This window comes from Parus major, chromosome Z (genome assembly GCF_001522545.3).
Source record: "Parus major isolate Abel chromosome Z, Parus_major1.1, whole genome shotgun sequence".
Classification (NCBI taxonomy): domain Eukaryota; kingdom Metazoa; phylum Chordata; class Aves; order Passeriformes; family Paridae; genus Parus; species Parus major.
Window position 1 is genome coordinate 8,868,902 of NC_031799.1, and position 17,225 is coordinate 8,886,126.

General features: G+C 56.5%; 2 protein-coding genes across 2 annotated transcripts; one reads left to right on the forward strand and one right to left on the reverse strand.

Moving 5' to 3' along the window:
- Positions 1-2,066: 2,066 nt before the first annotated feature.
- LOC107215945 (natural killer cells antigen CD94-like) lies at positions 2,067-5,814 on the reverse strand. Its single transcript, XM_015652339.2, has 6 exons — positions 5,378-5,814; positions 4,852-4,962; positions 4,278-4,361; positions 3,226-3,374; positions 2,891-2,994; positions 2,067-2,412 (listed from the first exon to the last, which is right to left on the reverse strand). Exons 1-6 carry the CDS (start codon positions 5,424-5,426, stop codon positions 2,217-2,219), a joined length of 693 nt encoding a protein of 230 aa, XP_015507825.1. The 5' UTR covers positions 5,427-5,814; the 3' UTR covers positions 2,067-2,216.
- Positions 5,815-6,693: 879 nt separating this feature from the next.
- On the forward strand, positions 6,694-9,952 carry LOC107215779. Its single transcript, XM_015652142.2, has 8 exons — positions 6,694-7,489; positions 7,606-7,680; positions 7,796-7,873; positions 8,808-8,858; positions 8,938-8,973; positions 9,061-9,105; positions 9,275-9,430; positions 9,517-9,952. The coding sequence occupies exons 1-8, from the start codon at positions 6,694-6,696 to the stop codon at positions 9,852-9,854; spliced, it is 1,575 nt and encodes a 524-aa protein (XP_015507628.1). The 3' UTR covers positions 9,855-9,952.
- Positions 9,953-17,225: the final 7,273 nt, after the last annotated feature.

Here is a 17,225-nt window from a genome sequence, read left to right on the forward strand (position 1 = left end):
CTTCTCTTCTCTTCTCTTCTCTTCTCTTCTCTTCTCTTCTCCTGACCTCATATATCCCCACTTTGCAAGTGAGGAGACCATGAAAAGCCATGTGCCAGACATCAAAGGTTGATAAATGTCCCCCATTGCTCTCCCCTTATCCACAACCCACTGTTCCCACAGCAGCAGGCAGGTCAGACAGGCATCACCTGCCCTTGGTAAATCCACCTCCATACTGGATGGTTGCATGCTCAGGGTTGTGCTACGTCTTCCTGGTATCGAGGTGGGAGAACAAAGCTCAGCTCCGGACAGGTGATGTAGGGATAGGAAAGGGCAAGACATGAGCCAGCAGCAAATAGTGGCAGAGGCAAGGGGCAGCCAGGAAATCTGACAGAGTCCTCAAAGGGACACCAATGACACCATCTTACCTACCTTCACCAAACCACCCTGAGTGGAAGGCAGCAGAGGTGAGCTGGAAGGCTGGTACAGATGTCCCCTTGTTGAGGAGTACCTCTGCTCCAGGTAGCTGGGCTTGCAAGGTGCAGTTAGAGATGCAGATGGAAGTGCAGACTGAGCCCTGGGTGGGAGCCTGAGGCGAGAGGCTGTGAGTTGCCAGCGCCTGGGACAGCAAAGGGCAGGAAGATGAGTGATGACAGACAGGTACATGGACACTGAGAGAGACAGCAGGAGCTAGGAATTGCTGACCTTTTGGATAACGAAGGAGAGGGGTGACAAAAGCAAGGTGGATGGACACAGAGAGGGGGCAGGAGAAGAGAACTGAGGAGGAGGACCAAGGTCTGAGTACAAGCAGACATTGAGGGGATAAAAGCCCAGGGGTTCCTTTGCTGGGCATCCCTCCTCAGAGGAACCACTTTGAGCTGTTTCTGTGTTACTGTGCTGTGAATAAATGGCTTTGTGGAACAAGACATCTGAGACTCCTCCATAGGAAACCTGCAACAAGATGAATGCCCATGGGCATCACCCCACAGTCCCATCACCCAGTGCTCACCCTTGCTGGGGTATGCCTGTGGCAGTGAGCGCAGCTGGGTTCTCACCAAGGCTGGCCACTGTCAGCACTAGCCCCAGCAGCAGGTTCTTGTAGTGAATGTCATCCTCATTGGGGTCTGCAAGGCACATGGGGGAAGTGAGCAGGGGCCTCAGCAAACTGCAGGTCAGTGCAGGCCACACTCTGGGCCATGCAGGTGGCTGGGCAGCAGTAGTCCAGGAACTCAGTCCTGTCCTTCTCCATTCTGGTCAGGTGGCAGAGTGTGGCAACGACCATGCTGCATGGAGACACATATTCATAGGCAGAAAAGCAGAAGTAGCTGCTTTATTTGCAAAAAGTGGGTTTTCTTCTTGTGTATGCTCTCAGTTTAGGGGGTGGGGGGTGAATGAGCTCCCTACTGCTCAGCATACTCTGCGTTCAGGTTCCCAGGCTGTGATGAGCCCAAGCCCATGGGTACAGGCCACAGCACGGCTACACTTCCCCATGCAACACCTTCCACCTCCCAGTGCTGCTCAGGCTGACAGGGTGCAGTGGCTGTGGGGGCCTGGTCTTTTGCATGTGCTGGGAGGGAGCCCCAGCAAGGTCTGTGCCAGAGCTGCAGGCTGCTGGAACAACCCTGGTTGTTTATACTGAAACCAGAACTGCCTCTGGATCAAACAACTCCAAACCAAGCCCTAGTAGGCCTTTTAGGTTCTCACGCATAACCCAGCCTCAAAACAAAGCGAGGGTGTTTGCTGGAATCTCCTCAGACTGGGCAGGCACCAGCAAACAAACTGCTGCCCAGCCCAAGTCCATGGGCCCGCAGAGGCAAAGGGTCTCTCAGCAGCATGCCCCAAGAGGCAAAAGCCCCAGGCAACCACCTCGACCAGAAAGCCCAGAATTTTCAAGGGATTGTGCCAGCCTGCACAGGAGCTGCTTCACGGTGCTGTTGGGCCATGGTGATACTTGGATTGCTGCTGGCTCAATGCTGGCTCCTGGCCACAGAGCAGCAGATGCAATTTCCTACTTGTCAGTGATGCAACCGAGCCTGAGAGCTGGAGGATGCACCTCTATCCTACCCCCACCATACCACAAAGCGAGCTGCAATTGTTGGGATAATTTATTGGCAATGTACAGAGTTTTGGAGGGTAAAGAGGTCTGGGCTAGGAGGCAGAAAAGCCTGAGAATGCTGATGGACTGGGGTCAGGCAGGGAACAAGGGTGGTGGCACAGGCTGGGGGTCACCACAGCCATCACGGCCTCACACAGCTGTAGGTGGTGTTCCCCCAGAGGAAGGCAGGAGGCGAGGACTGGAGCCACTGCAGAGAGGCTGCACTCTGCTTGCAGATCCATCTGAGGGCTTCTGTGCAGGAGCCACCTAAAAGTCCCAAGCCTGACACCCTGCCACAGGCCTGGAAAGACCTGGTGTAGCGCGGGGTTGGGAAGATCCTGCAAGGGAGAGAGTGGGCTGAGATGGGATGGGCAGGAAGAACTTAGGCTGTCCCATCAGCAAGTTCTGCAGCCAGGGACCAGACACTGCACAGGGATGCTGTGGAGGCAAAGTTCACCCTCCCCGTGGAGCACTGTCTCCTGTCAGCCTCCTCCCAGTTAGGCCACATGTCCTGATGCCTCCAGCCCCATCACTCACAAAGTACCCCCAGCTCAATCCTAGCAGGGCTCAGCACCAATCAAACTGGGACCCTGCTTTTGTGGGATTCCCTGCAGCCCCTCACCCAGGCAGAGTGTGGGCACCAGGGTTAGGCCCCTGATAAAAATGCCCCTTCCCTAAAATGCCCCAGTGAAATCCTGGGAAGAAAAGAGGTGGCTAAAATATTGATCACATCCCTGCATGCCTGTCCCTGTCACCACCCCGAGCCCTGATGCTGGACCCTCAGCACCCTAGTTGGGAACATGCTGATAGCCTCACCCTTCTGGTGTGGTGCCATCTAGCCACTTCCAGTCAGACCTGAAGCCATCCTTCTTCAGCCCCACATGAAAGACATCCATGTTAGCTGTGCGCACCAGGAAAGCCTAGCACAGGAGAGGACCCACATGAGCCCCTGGGGGAACATCCCCTGGGGGCTGGGCTGTATGGGCACAGCATTGCCAGCTCCTTGCCTGGAGGCTTTGCTAGGTTTTGGGCACATGGGCCAGGAAGCTGAGACAATGCTCTGCATGGGTGACTGCTGAGGGACAGTGAGGTGGTCACCAGGACAGCCCTATGCTAGCAGGAAGTTGTCAGGCCAGGCTGGGTGCACTTACCAGAGTGGAGTTGGCTTGGATGGTGACCAGCTGTGCCCCTCTGGAGCAGCAATCCTCTCTGCTCTGCTCCCAGCTCTTTTTGGCAGAGGAGAAGTAGTAGCACTGCCCCGCATCCCAGAGCCAGCCAAGTGGGCAAAACTGGCATTGCCCTGCACACCAGAAACACAGCAGGTGGGATGGGGCAGCTGGCAGGGGCTGCCACCAGCCCCCAGCCCAAGGGACCAGGAGAGTGACAGCGGACAGTAAGGGCACTGTTGCCCTGAGAATAAGGCCCTCGATATTGTTTTTCTATAAGTTTTAGCCACTTTCCCAGGAAAGTAACTATAAACATAGGTGTTTATACATTCCATTAAAGATATGCCTTTTGATGGACATCTCTCATGGCCAGTGTAGTTGGGAAGGTGTTAACCTGACTATCCAATCCCTGGTCGTGGTCAGAAACCTATAAATACTGAGAGAAAAAATAAAGTTTTCTCTTTCCTTCACCACACCTCGAACTGCGTCCATGTGACTCATTTCAACAGGGACAAGGGCACCAGCCAACCCACTGTGTATGTCTGCTCCACAGAGACCACTCTGCACTTGCCCTCACTTGGGAGCCCAGCTTCCGAACCCAGAGCCCTGGGAACAGGGTCTAGTTACAGGAAGATGCTGGCATTGAGCAGAACAGGGAGCTGCAAGTTTGGGGAGGTGATACAAACACAGTTTCCAAAGCGCTGGGAACTCAGTTAAGGTTTCAGCTGCACCAGAAGCTGATGCCACCTGACACGGGGATGCTGGTGGCATCCATGAGCCTGGTGCTGGTGGCATGCCCAGGTAACACTGAGCTGTCTGAGGTCACCTCTTCTAAAGGGGTCCCAGCAGTTCAGCCTGTTCAGCAGTGCTGGGGCAGCTCTCCATGCCATAAGCTGGGAGAACAGGCAGTAAAGGTGAAGGAATATGTAGGGGTAGAGCTCAGGGAATCATCCTTGAGTACGGACAGATCCTGCTGCTTGAAAGAAGCAGTAAGGCCCTCTCCAAACCTTATCCAGGAGCCAGCCAGGATCTCTTACCTTCCAGTGTCTGTTTCCCATAGATGGGGCTCTCCTCTGTACTCCAGAGACCGTGTGCACTGCTCGTCTGTTGTTGCACTAAATCTATAGCAGAAGAGCACAGGTGTGTGCCAGCACCTCTGGGCCCCAGCAGCACCCAGTGTCCTCTCCCACAGGACAGCCCCATGGCTGTGGGTGTGGTGTGCCCTGCTTTAGGTACAACAAACCTGCAAGGTCCTTGCAGATTTTGCTGTGTTTGGGAGCCCTCCACCTAACAGCTTCCAGGGAAAGTGCTTCTGTCTTTCAGTTTCAGTATCAGCGCTCTCCCTCCCGCCTTTCTTTCACTGCTATGTGATACAGTGGCTTTCCCCAAGCCCACGCTGTCGCCCCAGCTTCCTTTACCAGCCACGTAGGTGGTGTCTTGCCTCACCAATTTTCCTGCTTGCCCCAGAACCCTCAATGCCCTCAGCCCCACACAGAAGGGCCCATCTCCGTGAAGCTGCAGCTCAGTCTGTGAGTACACAAGTGCTATGGTACCAGCCCTGAGCCCAGGACCCCCTCTGCAGAGATCTGGGCACTGGATGGCTGTACTTACAGTGGAAACTCAGGCTGACCAGGATGATTTGTACCAACAGGAGCGTCAGGGAGAGGAGACCCAGACTGAGGGCTGCCCAGCACCAGGGCAGACGTACTCTCTGCTGAGGAGCTAAGAAAAGGAGTTAACTCTGGGAGGGGAGGCAGGGGTTGGGAGGAGCAGTGGGGAACCTGGAGCCAGGAAATACCTGTGAATCCCAGGTGGGATGTCAGGGAAAATTGGGGGAGAGCCCTTTTACAGCAGCTTGATTGTCCTAGAAATTATCTCTCTGCACACACTGCTTGGTGGGGAGAGCAGAGAGGGGAAATATTTGTGCTGTGGCATGGGTGTGCAGTGGGTATTCCCTGCCCTTGAGCCCCTCCTGTCCCCTACCCCGAGAGCAGGCAAAAGGGCTGGAGAGGAGCTGTTTGAGAGAGGACACCCAAAAAGAGGGAGTGGGGGGAGCAAGTCTGGGAGGACATTTCTGGGGAAGGCAAGGGGCTGCAGGAGGGCAGAGAACCCCCTGAGAGAGCTGGGGGGACATTACCTGGTGTGGCAGGAAAGCGCAGGTCAGCATACATGACACCCTCTTCCATCCCTTCCTTGGTCTCCTGCTCTGCAGCCCACAGGGGCAGCGTCAACCCCTTCCCAGCCCAACTTCTCAGATGGGCGTAATGCAAAATGGAAAGTGTCACTTCCTGGTGGGGTCCCCAGAGGCACCACCTGGGACAAAAGCCCAGGCGGGGGTTGTGGGACTGCCAGACACTTGGGGCAAGGGACAGCCCTTGAGGCCAGCATCCTGGCACCCCAGCAGGAGGGAATCACACACTCCAGGCTTTGGGGAAGCAAGCTGTGGGAATGGCTCAAACATGCAGCCAGGGCTGGGCTGGGCAGCCATGTCATGGAGTTATAAAGGACCTTAAAAGTCATCTCATTCCAAGCCCCCTGCCAAGGACTGGGACACCTTCCACTAGACCAAGTTGTTCAGAGCCCCATCCAACCTGGCTTGAGCACTTCCAGGGACAGGGCATCAACAGCCTCCCTGGGGAAACTGTGCCAGTGTCTCACCACCCTCACAATAATTTTTTCCTAAAAAAGGAAAAGCCATATGGGAAGCAGCTGAGGTCACTTTGTTTGTTCAAGCCTGGGGAAGGGGAGTCTGAGGGGAGACCTCATCACAGCCTACAAGAGGAAGCAGAGGGGCAGACAATGATCTCTTCTCTCCGGTGACCAGTGACAGAACCTGAGGGAACAGTATCACGGGAGGTTTAGGTTGAATATTAGGGAAAGGTTTTTCAACCACAGGGTGTTTGAGTACTGGAACAGGCTCCCCAGGGAAGTGATCGGAGCACCAAGACTGACAGAGCTCAGGAAGTATTTGGACAATGTTCTCAGGCACATGGGGTGATTGTTGGGTGTGTGTTGGACTTTAGTGATCCCAGTGGGTCCCTTCCAACTCAAGATATTCTGTGATTCTGTGATGAATATCTAGCCTAAACCTGCCCTCTGACAGTCTGAAGCCGTTCTTCCTCCTCCAATCACTGCACATCCTTGTTAAAAGTCCCTCTCCAGCTCTCCTGTAGCCCTTCTGGAAGTGGAAAGCTGCTTAAGGTCTCCCCAGAACCTTCTCCAGTTTGAAAAAGTGTGGCTCTCTCGGTCTGATCCGCCCTAGGGACTGCAAGGGAAGACTGGTATTCTTGGGGCACAGACCACATTCCCACGCCCCTCTCTCCTAGGAGCAGGGCCATGGGCTGTTTGCTTACAAACCCATTTTTTCACAAAGGGTTGCAGCTGCATCTCGGCCCTGGCAGATGGTGGGAGCTGTGTGCTCGTTCCCCTGTCCCAGCGTCCCGGGCTGCCGTGATGGCCATCCCTGCCGTGAGGAGGAGCGGCAGAGATCCCCCGCACCCCCGGGAGCCCGCGGGCAGACACCGACCCTGCTCCGGGCTGGCGGCTATCGCTGGGGGAGGCTATCTCGTCCAGGACTACGTTTCCCAGCGGCTCCTCCCGGGGCTGCACATGCTCGATGCGGCTCCCGGCTCCTCCCGGCAGCTCCCGGCGCGGCGCCCGGTGCGGCGCAGGGGCGGTCGGTGCGGTTCCCGGTTCTCGTTCCCGGTGCGGCTCCCGGTGCGGCTCCCGGTACCATCGGCGGCGCGGCGCTGCCCGGGGCGGTTCCCGATTCCCGGGGCGGTTCCCGGTTCCAGGGGCGGTTCCCGGTGCCACCCCCGGCGGGGCATCCTCCCGGTGCGCCCTCGGGAGAGCACGGCCGAGCCCCGCCGCCGCCCCGGGCCCGAGCGCCCCCGGGCCCCGCGGGCCGGCAGCATGCCCCGCGGGCGAGCCTGGACGCAGGCGGAGGTCAGCAGCCTCCTGTCGCTGGTGGGGGGCTCGGGGGAGGCCGCACTGCTCATGGCCTCCACGTCGCGACCCAACGAGGCGCTCTGGCGGGAGATCTCCCGGGGTCTGGCGGCGGCCGGCTACGGGCGCAGCGTGGCCCAGTGCCGCTCCAAGTGGAAGGCGCTCAAGCAGGCTTTCCACTCGGAGCGGGAGACGCGCCGGAGGGCAGGACACCACTCGCCCCGGCTGCCGCCGCACTATCGAGCCATGAAGAGCATCTGGAAGGCGGCCGGACGGCCCGTCTTCGGCGAACGGAGGATGCCAGGTGCGTGCCGAGGACGGGCGTGTGGGCTTAGCAGGGTGGCTGGACTTGAGGTGCTGGTGGAGGACTGGTGCTGCGTGGACATTCAGGGTCTGTTGATGGTCTTTCTCTTCCCCTAGACGTGGTGAAGCTGCCCTCCAGAAAGCGCAGGTCAGCCCTTGCCACACGCTCTCCATCCTCATCAGAGACACCAGGTATCCGTGGGCTCAAGCAGCCAGAGTGGGGCTTGTCCTGGCTGCGGGATGGCAGACACCCCTCTTCCCCCAGTTACTGAAGTTCTTTTCTGCACCCCTTCATCTCCTCGTGCAGAGCAGGACGTTGGCGGGGACACCCCCTGCACACTGCTGTCTCCGATGCTGCAGCGTGCGAAGGACGAGCCAGACACTCGTAAGTACTGAGCTGCCCTGCTGCACTGAGCTGCATGGCCATGGCTCCAGCCCCAGCCCATGCCGGCATCGTGGCAGTGGGAGGCTTTGAGGATCAGGGCATCTATCACATGTCCCTCAGCAGGGTTGGTCGATGATGAATGTGTTTGGACTTCTGTCTCCGCAGGCTTTGGCTCCAAACCAGGCCCAGAGCATGTGGGGATGGGGATGGCTGGGGTAGGGCAGGAGGGAGTCCCAGCCTGAGGGCATGGCAAGGCTGCTGGCTGCCGTATGGCAGATCATGAGGCAGGAGGTCTGGAAGGGGCAGTGGCCCTGATATAGCGCAGGAATCTCGTGGCTGGTGGCATTACAGGGCATGTGACTCCCTCTCCTTCAGAAGTTCCCGGCTCCTCCCTTGCCCTGTAAAGTTTCAGATGAAGTTGGGCTGTGTGTGAGTCCCGGAGCTGCCTGCAGCTCCCCTGCCCTTCAACCCACCCACTGTATCTGCACACCCCTTGCTGTTCACACTCCTGGGAATTTGGCACTAAGGTGATGCAGGGTACCTCCCTGAGCCTGGTTTGCGTGGGCACCCCAGCCATCTTCCCACACTGGGTAACTACCTTCTGTCTCCCCAAATTCCCCCTGCAGTTTCAAGTGGATGTGGGATTCTCCTTCTCTTCCAGTCCTAGTCTGTTGTGTAGCGTTGCTGCGCGCTGCTCCGCCGCTGCTGCCTTCCAGCCCAGAGGTGGCTGCATTGCAGTGGTGGGTGAGTGACTCCTGCTTTTGTACCTAGCTCTGAAACGCTTTGGGGCCCTGCAGGGCACTCTGGAGCTGTGGCTAGGGCATGTCAGGCTGAGGGGCTGGCCGGGGCAAGCCGGGCAGACCCCAGGCTGGTGGTGACCCACCAGCAGGTCCCTTCAGAAGGTGTATCTCTCCTCTCTGCTTTCTCCCAGCAGCTGGTGGGGACCACATTACAGGAGTGCAACCCACACCCCCTGCCATGCCACGTAAGGCTTTTCTTGCCCTGCTCAGCCCAGTAAACTCCCTCAGCCCCACAGGCAGGGTCTGATATGGTTCTCATTGCAGACGCCGATTGCTGCTTCCCTCCCCTCTCCCTCCTGGGTGAGTACCATGCCCTGGCTACCATGCATGTGTGCCCTGGGGCAAGAGGTAGCTACAGCTCACAGGCTGTGTCTGCTCTCCTTCCAGGCTGTCACACTGACCCGAAACAGGAAGGATTTGAGGGGAAGGCCGGTAAGTGTCTGCAGCTCTGAGCAAGTCCTTGTGCTCCGGGGCACAGCTCCTGCCAGTGAGAGGGGCATGGGCTCCCAGAGACAGTGTCCTCCCAGGACTCTGTGACGTAGTCAAGCTAAATCTGGGGCTTGGGTGTCTCCATCACTCTTGTTGTTTCCTCCATGCCAAGGTTCTGTGACAGGTTTTCCTGGTGAGACGTCCCTGGGGATGGGAAGAGGAAACCAAATGCTGCCCCTGGCTGTTGCAGCCACAGGCTCCCATGAGACAGCAGCCACGAGTGAGCAGCCAGCAACAGCTGAAGATGCATCAGACACAAGCCTGCATGGTGGGTGCTCCCTGCAGCTTCCCAACACCCTCACAGAGAGCTCTCAGAGCCATGGTGAGGTGCCATTGACCCCTCTCTCACTGCAGGGTCTGGCGTGGCAGGCTTGCTCCAGAATGTCCAGCAACTGCTGGTGCAGATCCTGCAGACATCACGGCGGCAGCAGGCACTGCTGGAGAGCCTGGCCAGTGACACAGTCTCCCACCTCCACCTCCTTTCCCACAGTCTCGTGCAGGTGGGCGAGACCTTGCACCAACTCCTGCTCCGGCCACAGATCCATCCTGGCCCCATTGGCCACTACATCCCCCATATGCCCCTTTTTGAGGGTGGCTCTGGAGTGCCCTGCTCCCCTGGTGCTCCCCACACTTCCCTGGATCACAAAGAGGAGCCTCAGCTGTCCCCCAATGCCAGGTGCATCACCCCGTGAGTGCCACCATCACTGGCCACAGGAGCAACAGCTTTGCTACACAGCCACAGCACAGATCTTTATATCAGAGGTTCCAGATATTTTCAAAGTTTATACTAGAGAGACATTTTAATAAAATTAAAAATAGCTTTTCTACCAGTGATGGCAGCTGACCAATTCTTTCCCCCTCTCTGGGGAATGTTCCCCTTCTCAGTTTCGAGATGAACATGAGGGGAAACTCAGCTATTTACAGACTCCAAGAAACTCTCAACCCACACAGTATGGGGCAGATGTACTTTTTCTACCCTTTACAGCAGCACCTGGGGTGGGCATCACGCCTTGTTTTGGAATGTGCTGCTGGGCTGTGGAGCAGAGCAGGGCTGCTGCCAGGAGCGGAGGACAGGAAGCCCAGGGTGCATCCTTCTCCAAGGGAAGAGGTTGGGGTGGATGATGCTGTTCTGGGAAAGCAGCATGTGCAGCAGCCATTGTCCCTTAGTATCCAGGTCCTTGGCAGGTTTCTTCCAGGGGACAATCTGGGGCTTTCAGAGCAAGTGCTGTGGGCTTGCCACACACTCTGGTGAGGCCCTCCTGCTCCAGGAGGGATCCTTCTGCTTCAGAACGTGGATCATTATCTGGTAACAGGAGCTGCAGACATGGTATGGCATGTTGTGCCTAGAAAAGGAGCCTCTGACTCTTGCCTGGACCCCACCACCTTCACCAGTTTGTGCACATCCTCCATGGGGATGGGGCAGTGTGCTGTCTGCCTCCAGAATCTCCGTGCCACATGCAAGAAGAGGAAGTGTACGTTGTGTAGACATCATGAAAATGGTCCTGCCATGCCAGATGCCACTTGCTGGAGGGCTGGCAGGTGGCTGGCCACTTCTCTCACAAGAGGAGGGAGACTGTGTAGAGGCCAGTCAAGCCCAGCCAGGAAGGTAGGCAAGCAGTCCGTGTTGAAGCAGTTGTCCATCCCATGTTGAGGATGTCTGGGTGATGGATCCACTGCCTGGATGCCATGCATGGCCTTCAGGGTGAGGTTGCAGCCCATGTCCCTGTAGCTCCCCAACTAGATGTCCTTGAACTCCTGCCCTCCCCACTGCACACTCTGGCCCATTGCTTGCCCTAGCATCTTCCAAGAGCTTGCCAGGGCACCCCATGTCTTCCAGGTGCACACACCAGCTGGCTGGAGCACCCCACCTGTGGCCATGGAGGGGGACCAGGGGCACAGTCACAGGGCCCAACAGCGAGGTGGTGGGGGGACAGCGTCACAGCAGCAGTGAACAACAACATCACAGCCCAGACGTCATCTGGCATGGGAGAAACATGGGTGGGTAGTGCTGGGAGAGCCTGTGACCCCCGCCCTTGCACTGTCCCTCATCCCATACCAGCTATACACCCTAGCTTGGAGAGAAGGGCATGCCATAGAGACACGCTGGCCTCGTGATGCAGTGGGCAGGGAGCTGGGGGCTATGGGGGCTGCTGGGAGCAGGGCCAGCCCTGGTGAGCAAGATACTCCCACCAGTGCATACAAAATACCCTCTGTGCTCCCAAGCAAGAGCAGAAACCGCCTGGCTGCTGGCCAGCAGCTCTGGCCCCAAGTGATGGGGTCACTTGATTGCCTGCAAACAGCTCTGCCCTGGATTTCTCTCCCTGAGACTTATAAGAGTGGACAAAGAGAAGAGAAAGGTGGGATCTCCCTTTCTGAGCCCTGCTGCTTGCACTGGTGAAGTTGCAATGGTTGAGCTGTGGTTGCCCATGCTCCACACTTACCTTCCTGTGCTCCCCATCATTCCACTGATTGCCCTGTAGTGCTCCCAACCAGCCTGCTGTGATCCCCGTCACACCACCACACTTCCCAACGCCTCGGGTTGCTCCCTGCCATTCTGCCATGCTCCTCACTTGAGCCTGCACCTACTCCCCCCAGCCCTGGGACACCACAGCACCATTCTTTGAGCTCTGGGCTGCTGGGGCAGTGGGACAGGCTGTCCCCTCTCCGTGCAGGTCCCTGGCAGTGAAGGGAGCTCTGAGATGGGAGGAGGCTGGCTGCTGAGGAGGGACTGGGGATGGGGGAGGATGTCCTGGGGTCTGCAGGTCAGGGGTGCATGTGATAGCACCGGGGGTACAAGTGGGATATAGCGGTGTGATGGGAACCGGGGGTTTGAACGGAGCGTGCAGCGGGCTGCAGTGAAAGGTGTAGTGAGGGGGGCATTGAAGGGGCAGTGGGGGGCACAGTGGGGTGCAGGGGCTGCAGTCAAGTGCGGTGAGTGGCACTGAGGGGTGCAGGGGTGCACGGAGGGGTGCCGGGGCTGCAGCAGGGTGGCGGTGGGGCTGCACGGGGCTGCAAAGGGGACGCACGGTGCTAGCCCAGGGACTGCTGGCCCCCAGCCCGTCCGTGAGCGACAGCCCAGCGACCAATAGGAACTCAGAAAGGAGAGGGTGGGCGGGTCTTCCCGGGTACGTCACCCAATCGCAGCGGCCGTGGGGGAGCGGTGAGGGCGTAGGTGTGGCTTCCGTGACGTCACGGGCGGGGCATCCCCGGTCGGGGCGGCCCCGGGGCTCCTGCGGGCGCATCCGGAGCCCAGCCCAGCCCGGCCCGGCCCAGTCCGGCCCGGCTCGCAGAGGGTAGGGTGGCCTGCGAACGCCAGGCCGTGGCATTCGCACGGCGCCGTGTGCTCTAGCCCCTGCCCGCAAAGCAGCCCATGTCCCACGCTTCCCGTGCCCCTGCTCCCCCCTCCAGCTTGGGCTCAGGGCGGTGCCAGAGGGGCGGTGGGGCAGCACAGGACCCCCAGCCTCTCCCCAGCGAGGGGGAGTCCCCTAGTTCTGGGACGCAGTGCAGGTGGCGGTTCCAGCAAGGATAACAGGCTGGCAGATGGGAATGTGGATGTGGAAAGGTCCGAGCTGTCGCCTTTCCTGGGGATGTCCATTGCAAGCCCTGCCTGGTGAGGCTCTCCCCCTCCAGACCCGTGCTGGAGTGACCGCCAGAGCACAGGAAAAAAAGGGTGGGCTTCTTCTGGGGCATGCAGAATCTTCTTCAGGCTAGAAATGCAAGTGAAAGCACCAGCATGTCTCAGGAGGATTTTAGTGTTGCTGTCTGGTGGCCCAGGAACCTTGAGGATGCTGCTCTGGGCAGCCTGTGCATACAATTCCTTCCACCTCAATCACAGCTTGCCACAGGGCAGCTGAAACCCAACAGCAAACTGCCAGGGCAGCTAGAATGGATCCCTGGGGTAGTGGAGGCTTGTGGGATGGATTTTTCCCTGGTTTTAACCTATTCTGGAACAAGTGAAAGCTGTACCACTCTCCTGATTCTCTCCCTCCTGCATGGCCTGCCCTGCTCCAGAGCCTGTGTTTAATATCTAGAAGAACTGGAATAGTAAGGTGGTAACCTGCCGGTGGCAGCGAGTTCTTTGCCCCGTGCCTCGCTCCCAGCCAGCACAGTGTGACCTGGAGGTGTTGCTCTGTGCCCACTTGAGCCCAGTCCCACCTCACAAACCTGGAGTACTGACCCAAACTGAGATATGACTGCCCTGAGAGCAGCTTTGGGCTGTGTCTGTAGTTGGCTGCTAACAGTTGAATGCTCAGTCCTGTGTCTTCCTCACTACATCAACCACTTCTCTTTCCTGTCCTAAAGAGTGCCCCAAGGACAAGGGTGATTTGGTGAGGTGACAGCTCACCCTGCAGCCCTGCTCCAGTGGCCACCCTGATAAAACCCCTGGCCACAGCAAAAGCATAAGATATGGGCATTAGGAACAGGACATGGCTCTTGAGCCTTATGAAATCCTTCTCATAATCCCTAAGTACTGAAGGAAAGGTTTACCATGGTGGATGTGACTCCTACCAGGCCCCTGTGCAGACACCACCCCTACATCTTCATGCCTCTCTGTGTGCCAGTGGTCAGTGTTCACACCTCAGTCCTCTGTCCCAGCCTACTGGATGCCCAGCCTTCTGCCAGAGATGGGCCTGTGGCCACTCGGGCAGGGTGTCCAGAGGCATGAATGCCACTGAGCTCTCAGGCAACCCAGCTGGCCTTTGGCCCCTTCTCTACTGCACTTTCTTTTAAAAACATGACGTTTTTCAATGAAAATAGAATCACTTTCACCAGCAGCTCATATGTCTTCATATGTGGAACAGAAGGCAATGACAGCTTGTTTAGGCTCATGGACATGACCTGGAGGTCTCACACACCACAAAACAGCACCCACAATCTCCCCTGCCAAACAACCATCCAGACAGGACGCAGCACAGCATGGATTAGGCAGAGGTATAATTCCAAAATCCAGAACTTAAGTGAAGCAGGGAGAGGGTGTTTAAGGACAAGGAGGCGAAGCTGCTTTGATGTGTATCAGGATGTTTATCTTGATATCAAAAGCCCCAGTTCTCTTTTTTTAATGAAGTGGCTCCTCCCTTTGAAGTGGATCCTGTGCTGCACATGGCTGCAGCTCAGGGAGATCCTGCACAGACTTCACCCTCCTCAGACATTAGTTTTTCTCTTGTGATTTGCCTGAAAACTATGAGACCAAAGTGAAAACTCAGAGATGAGAGCAGCTAAGCTGTCTTTGGACCTGGCAGACAGAGGATGGGGTCAGATGGGTTTTTGAAGGCAGGGTGCAGGGAGTTGCTGTGTCTGGGAGCGCTTGGCACCTCCCTGCAGCAAGTACAACCCCGGGGTGTACAAACATTTATGAGGTCCTTTGAGAGGAGGTGGGTGTTGTTCCAGGTCCTCCCCCACAGCAGGGAGGAAGCCTCCAGCTCAGATTATCCATCTTCCCAACAGGAGACGACTTCATTAGTTAATTAGAACAACAATCCTCAGGGGCTCATCTCTGGGATTTGTAGTTGTGCTGGCAGGAGATTTGCTGACTGCAGGCAAGCCCTGGGGCAAAGCTTCTCAGGAGGACTTGGCACACGGAGCCCTCAGGGACTTACCTCCCTTCCTGCTGAGCCAGGAGCCTCTGGATTGCACTTGTTCCAAGCCCATTTAATTTTAGCCAAAAACATTCCTCTTCAAGATGCAGAGCCTTGTGTTTTAGCTGTGGAGGTGATGAAGCATATTTATGTAAAGTAAGAATAATCTGTAATATTCCTCTCATTGTAGGCACCTCTTGCAGTCCAACAGGAAGCTTCAATATGATTTTTTTAATGCAGTCTCCATTGAGAGCTCTGTTCATACATAACAACATATTGCTGAGCACTTGGGACTCAAGGGAAATTTTAGTGGTAGTGTTTGAGTGGGGGGAAATTATTTTTAAGGGAAAACTTTAATCTGCAAGCCATAAAGAGAACAGTGGCTTTACATCCTATGGACAATGTTCTCAGCCTCTGCTAACATGATTTTATCTTCCTCTGCAGGCTTGCTTCTTAAGATAAATTTATCCAGGATTGCATTTGGTGTAACAGCTTGATTTCTGTTGGTGCAAGGCTGATTTCTCACAAGAGCAACTGCCTTAATTTCCTACCAGTTGACAGCAAGTGCAGCTGCATTTTGTACTTGTAGACTTTGTCCTTGCAATTGCAGCCCTTCCTCTGCTCACCAGCTAGGATGTGCCAAGGCTGCTCCTTCAGCATCACCCCTCTGCAGGCCATAGATGTCTGCTTCAGGGATAGAAACACTTGACTTCCTTGAACTAACAGAAAGAGCTTGCAGGACTCACAGATCCTACCCCAAGACTCATCCAAAGCGGTAGATCTGAGCTGCAGCACCCTTATGCACCCCTGGACATCCCCAAACTCTCATTGCTATGGCAACAATTTAACAAATTTAGCCCTGCAAAATTATTTGCAATTTTAAGCTGTTGCCAAGATCTTCCTCAAAGGCTGTTTGGGGGTTGTTTTGCTCTGTTTTTTCATGCAACCTTCCCCCTACTTTCATGTGCTCTTTGTTTTGGCATGGCTCCCTTCCTTGAGCAGTGACTTTTCCCACCCATTTACTCACTCTGCTCCTTTTCCATGCTGGCCTTGCAAATCTTGTTAAAGGACATGTTCATTTACTGGAAGTCTCCAGCATGCGGATCTGAGCAGTTCTCATGCTGTCTGCAGGCAGTCTGCCCCCCCTGGCTGCTCTATTAATTTCTCTTAGCAAGCTCCCTGATTTCTATGCAGTTCTCTTGATGAAGTTAAGCACGACTCAAGTGGTTTTTCCACTCGACAGAGCAGTTCTTCAACAGCCCTCTTCTAAATTGCCAGGGATAAAGTCCTGAGTCCAGCCCCCCACAGGTTTCCCCACCAACCTCTCCAAGAAACTCAGTTAACAGAAAATCGTGATGCTTTGCATCAACACCACATTTCCCTGATTTCCCATGTCTCAGTGTCCTCCTTTCCTATCTGCTGCTCCTTCCAGGCATGTGACCATGGCAGCTGCTGTTTGAGTCCCTTGATTCATTCCCCCTGCAATGCTCTGGTCCCTGTGGGTACAGCCAAGCCTTTTGTCCCCCATCTCCACAGCCCCTGCACCTCTACCCTCATGCCAAACCAGGCATGCCCTGCCACCCTTCTGTTTCCTCACTTCTCTGGGTGTTGTGACATGATGTGCTGCTGGGACAGTGCTGCTCTCAGTGCCCTGGGTCCCCCTGAGGACCCCTTGTCCCTGCTCTGGGCTTTGTCATGCTCAGCTCTGTCTCAATTCTATGGGACAGGTACCCATAGCAGTGTATTTCCCAGGAACAGGGTCCTGGAGAGCTGGGCTTTCTCCATCTGTAGCTGGATCTCCCACTTGTGAGTTCCTGGCTCCCACCTGGTCCTCACCCAGCATGCAGCAGAAGGGGCTGAAGCTTTGAGGGATCCCTGATCCCATCCCCTGAAGGCTGGAGGTGGCAGTAGGGACGATGAGACCTGGAGCTAGGCTATGGGGGAGAAGGAGGGGTGAGCAAGCAGGCTGTGCATGGGTTCCTCCAGGGAAGAGGGGGTCCCTTTGCATGCACAGAGCTGCTGCCTCAGGCTGCCCATGGTACAGGCACTGCCTGCAGGGCTGAGGGACAGCCAGGGACCGAGCAGGACAGGCAGGTCCAGTGCCTGTGAGCTGTACAGTAGTGCCAACCGTGGGTGATGGATGGGTCTGCGTGGGGAGGGCAGTCAAGCCTTGCTACTCTGATGAGAAAATCATCGAGTGGCTGCAGGGTGCTTCAGGCAAACTGCAAAAATAAGAGAGCAGCCAGGGCATTCTCTGAATCCTTCATCATCCCCAGAGCGGCACAGTGACAGCCATGTCCGGCCAGGGAGCAAGCTCTGTCTGTATCCACCATGGGATTTACATTGACTGGGGTGGAAAGGCTTTGCCTCCCTGGGGTCTGGCAGCACAGTGAGCAGGAGGGGTGAGGACTCCCAGGGGTTTCAAGAGGATACAGGGAGAAAATGCTGAGGTGGGGACAGCAGGGTTACACATCCCTCCCTACACAC